This window comes from Salvia miltiorrhiza, chromosome 5 (assembly GCF_028751815.1).
Source record: "Salvia miltiorrhiza cultivar Shanhuang (shh) chromosome 5, IMPLAD_Smil_shh, whole genome shotgun sequence".
NCBI classification, from domain to species: domain Eukaryota; kingdom Viridiplantae; phylum Streptophyta; class Magnoliopsida; order Lamiales; family Lamiaceae; genus Salvia; species Salvia miltiorrhiza.
The window spans coordinates 18,770,843-18,775,733 of NC_080391.1; the positions used below are offsets into that span (position 1 = coordinate 18,770,843).

Below are 4,891 nucleotides of genomic sequence, written 5' to 3' on the forward strand. Positions count from 1 at the left end.
ATGCATTAAATTTAATAGCGGATGCATTAATTTGTATAGCAGATGCAGTAATTTTATTGGTTCTTATGTTCTCACGATAATTGTGGTTTTCACTATAACCGCACCATATATATATATATATATATATATATATATAGGGGAGAGCTAAAATAAAAACACTTCTTAAAATATAAAATATAAAATATAAATAATTTTCAGCCCTTAGATCATTAAGATATACGGTTGATTCGTAACCCTGTTGGATGAGTTCGTGGTCCTGAGTTCGAATCACAAAGGTAGCAAAAATTTATTTTTCACAGTTCGTAACCCTGTTGGATGAATTCATACGTGTTCTACATAAAATTCGTACATTGAAAAACGGGTTTATTTTTATTTTAAGAAGTGTTTTCACAGTATATAGCCATTTCCTATATATACATACATACATATATATATATATATATATATATATATATATATACTTCAAATTTTTTTGCATATAAATGATAATCAAACGCAGTTCAATTGATAAGACGCTTCTCATCCAATGTAAAAGACGGTGGATCGACTCATGTGCACATGTGTTGTGAACTTGTGAAATTTAAAATATGTATATATACTCAAGGACGGTGTATGATAACTAACATGAGCCATCTGCGAGTTCGAAAAATTTGATTCTTTATTTATAATTAATAAATATAAAAAATTATGAATTAATTATATTTAATAAAGTATAGTTTATTTTCGACAAATTACATAATTATAAAATACAATCCCTATAAAATTATAAATAAATGATTTTTAAAAAAATTAATTGAAGAAACAAAATATAAACAAAAAAAGTTAGCTGTGTTTTTTAGACAAAAATTTTACAAGAGTTAAGAATAGAGCTTCGCATTTTTGTTTGAAGGCTTTGATCGTTTCGGGCCCTTATTGAATTTTGGCATTTTATTTGTAGTTTAATTTTTTTATTGCATTAACAAATCCAAAATAAATTATACTCCCTCCGTCCCAAACGAAATGTCCTATTTTCCTTTTTGGGTTGTCCCAAACGAAATGTCCTGTTTCCTTTTTTGGCAATACACTCTCTCTCTATACTTAATACTTATTTAATAATTTCCACCAACCTACTTTATCTACTTTATACACATTTCTTAATATTCGTGCCGAAAAGAAATAGGACATTTCGTTTGGGACGGAGGGAGTACTATAAATTTATTACTATGTTGGCGATGACTAAACGTAAATTGTTAGTCATATACATTAGTGACGAAACTACACTTCAATTATAGAAATTGGACTACATTATTCAATTCGATTTAGTGTTTTTATATATATTAAATTAAATTCAAATTTGATTTACATGTATTATACTTTTTTTAATATATGTAATATATAATATATTTTAAAAATGGGATGAAAATTTATGAATTTTAATTAAAATAAATTATATTTTTAAGCGATAAATTATAAATTAACTTTTTAAAATGCAAATATCACTTAATAAGATTCCACTTGTTACGTGTTTCATGGGGGAGAAGAAAAGCTGCATATATATACTCACGTGGCCATTTTGAATAAGAAAACACAATATTTGGCCACTAATTGAAAAAACACAAAATCTGGTCATTTTTTTTTTTTACATTTTAGGACTGTTTTGCCCTTAATTAGGGCGGACCGGATTCTAATTTGCTCGCGGATTAGGCACATCTAAGACTATTAGTGCCAAAAGTACCAACAGAAAAAAAAATCAAGTAAATTGATACACTTGGCACTATTAGTGCCAATAATGTTATGCACGAATGATACTAGTGACCATATTAGTATCAATAGTGTCATATACTTGTGCTGATACATTGTCTTCATATTATCAACTAATATTCATGACTTTTTTAAAATTCAGAGTTGTTCATAAAATGGAATAGATGTCGTGGACGGTGAGAGTATTTATTTTATTAAGCAAATATTGCTACAAAATTCATATTTTTATCTTACATGCAAAAGTTATATTAGTATCCAAATTGATTATATTTACCTTTTGTAAAAGTAGGTAATTCCACACATAACATGACAAGATGAATATTTTCAATTTTCACGTTGTAAAACATTTATTTCAACCGACGGGCGACGGTAGCTAAGAAGTAAAGTATATTATTACATTTAAAATTGGGTTGCAAAATCTGTAGACAGGAACACAAAATCCGAGTTTGTTAACAAATGGGTGCGCATTTGGCACATTAACTTGTTAGTACAATCAACTCCGCACCCCCACCCCCACCCCACCAACTTTACACAAAGCAGTTTCCAAGAACCAACCATTCTCCTAAAATGCATGCACCTCTTCATTCCCTTTCTGTCTCTAGCATGTACATTGTCTCTCTCTCTACATACATATATATTGACGGATACACAACCCTTCTCACTCGTACATACTCTCCCCACTTGCTCTCTACACTCCAAAACTGTCTCTCTCTCTCTTCCAAACACTTATTCCTCACATAAACCAAATTAAGCATGGATTTGTTGAACCGATGTTCCTCGGTGAGCTCGTCTTCCTCGGAGTCTTCCTCGGATTCGTCGAGCCAGAGGAAGAATGGCGAGAGAATCAAAGGCCCATGGAGCGCCGAGGAGGACAAGATCCTCACCCGACTCGTCGACCGCTACGGCCCCCGCAACTGGTCCCTCATAAGCAAGTACATCAAGGGCCGCTCCGGCAAGTCCTGCCGCCTCCGCTGGTGCAACCAGCTCAGCCCCGCCGTCGAGCACCGCCCCTTCTCCGCCGTCGAGGACGACGCCATCCTCGCCGCCCACCATAAGTACGGCAACCGCTGGGCCACCATCGCTCGCCTGCTCCCCGGCCGCACCGACAATGCCGTCAAGAACCACTGGAACTCCACGCTCAAGCGCCGCTACCAAATGCAGCAGCGCCGGCAAGGCGGCGGGGATCAGTCGCTGCATCGCGGTCGCGGCGAGAGTGTGGAGTGCGACCCCATGACGGCATTGTCCTTGGCGCCGCCTGGGATCGGCGCTGCGGCGGCGGCGGCGGAGGAGAGGCCGTCGGAGGATTTGCCGGCGGGGTTCTGGGACGCGATGAGGAATGTGATAGCGAGGGAGGTGAGGGATTACGTTACGACGTCGTTCCAGGACACTTCCTCGGGGTTTCGTTTCTGATGCTCTTCTTAAATTAGCTAGCGCGATAAATAATGTTTGTCGTCTAGTGGTTTAATAATATCTAATGGTTTTGTTATTCTCAATTAATTATTTGAGTTTGGGAATGCTTAAGCTGTAAGACTGCAACCGTTTTTGGCAACCTTTTCACGTGTAAATTGGAAGTACGATAATTGGTCTCTCTCTCATAGTGTATATTATTATGACCACACAACTTGGTTTCAATTTGGTTTATTTCAACTTCCAACACATCCTAAAGGTTAAAGCACGAGTCGTTTTATTGATCACCCAAAGTTTACATGTTTATAGCATTTTGACAGAATATAAGCCCAATATTATTAAATTCTGGTATGTGTCACAGTCGCAAATTATTGTGATATATACTTTAAATGTTTCATAATTAATGGAGTATATCAGTGTTCTATAAATATCTAAATTGATTAATTATAAGCGTCTTCATTCTCAAATCGCTCACATTCAACGAATGAATTGCGATTTGGACTTTTACATCGAGAATGGAATCACAATGATCAGTACTGTATATTTCTTTTTTCTCTCTCTAAATTACGCATTACTCTCATTACTAATAAATTCAGTCCAATTAATTCTGCTTGCTTCAAGTGGAAAAGCTGAAACACTCAAATATTCTCATTTTTTAAAGGTTTTGGATTCAATTTTATGTGCGATGTAGTAATATTTTTTCATAGTATTTTTTTCACCTTTGTGTGGTGTGGTAGTCCCTCCTGCGTGTAGTATTGTATATTTTCCACCTTTATGTGATGTAGTAGCCCTGTTTGTGTATGGTATTATATATATTTTATTTTTATGTGGTGTAAAGGTTTCGCCTGCGTGCGATATTGTATATTTCTCATCCTGCATTTGATATTATATATACTTCCCAACTTTATATGATATAAAAATCTCGCTTACGTGTGGTGCAGAGAATAATATTATATAATAGAAGGGGAACCCTTATTTGAAATGATAACATAAAAGTTATTTATAATTATTCGATTGTCAATATATATATGATAATTAAATGTATCATCTTTATAGATTAATGCATTACATTAGTTCAAATCTCACGATCGATGGATTAGTTACACTAAAAAATAATGAATTTTTTGTCCATCATGAGATTCAAACTTATGACTAAGTGTTACATTCATCTATTAAAATGATATATTCATCGATAGATCTTCGCGATCAACGGATAAAAAATAAGAAGGAAACCTCAAGGATAGATCAAAGGATCTTCTGATGGATTAAATGATTGAACATCTCACTAGAACCGCACCCTCACTTACAAATCAATCTAAGATCTCACCACATATAAGTGATCTCATTGGAATGCTCCCCTATATTTATATATTTCTAAACAAAATAAGAACAGAGAACTATTTTCAACCCTTCGATCATCAAGATTTACGATTAATGCATCATCAAGTATAATGATTTTGAAATCGCATTTGACAACTTATCAAATCATAAAATTTCAAATTCAAATATAAAATATTCGAATTATATTGAAATATCAAATCAAACTAAACTTATTTGATTCATATACATCCGTAATTGAAGGTCAATATTTCCTAGTTCTCAATTAAAAAAACTATTCTCGGGATTATTTTAAATACATTTAATTTTATTCTAATACTTTAAAAATTATTATTGATATCATTAATTTTACACATTACATAAAAATCAATGCTCGATTTATTCATTTTGCCATTAACTTTAAAAG

General features: G+C 33.8%; 1 protein-coding gene across 1 annotated transcript; it reads left to right on the plus strand.

Moving 5' to 3' along the window:
• The first annotated feature begins 2,197 nt into the window (after positions 1-2,197).
• Positions 2,198-3,381, plus strand: LOC130986533 (transcription factor MYB73-like). Its single transcript, XM_057909965.1, has one exon. It carries the CDS (start codon positions 2,494-2,496, stop codon positions 3,148-3,150), a length of 657 nt encoding a protein of 218 aa, XP_057765948.1. The 5' UTR covers positions 2,198-2,493; the 3' UTR covers positions 3,151-3,381.
• Positions 3,382-4,891: the final 1,510 nt, after the last annotated feature.

Bases quoted from the DNA above. Each gene is read 5' to 3' on its own strand.
- LOC130986533 (XM_057909965.1), top strand. From the start codon at position 2,494: ATGGATTTGTTGAACCGATGTTCCTCGGTGAGCTCGTCTTCCTCGGAG.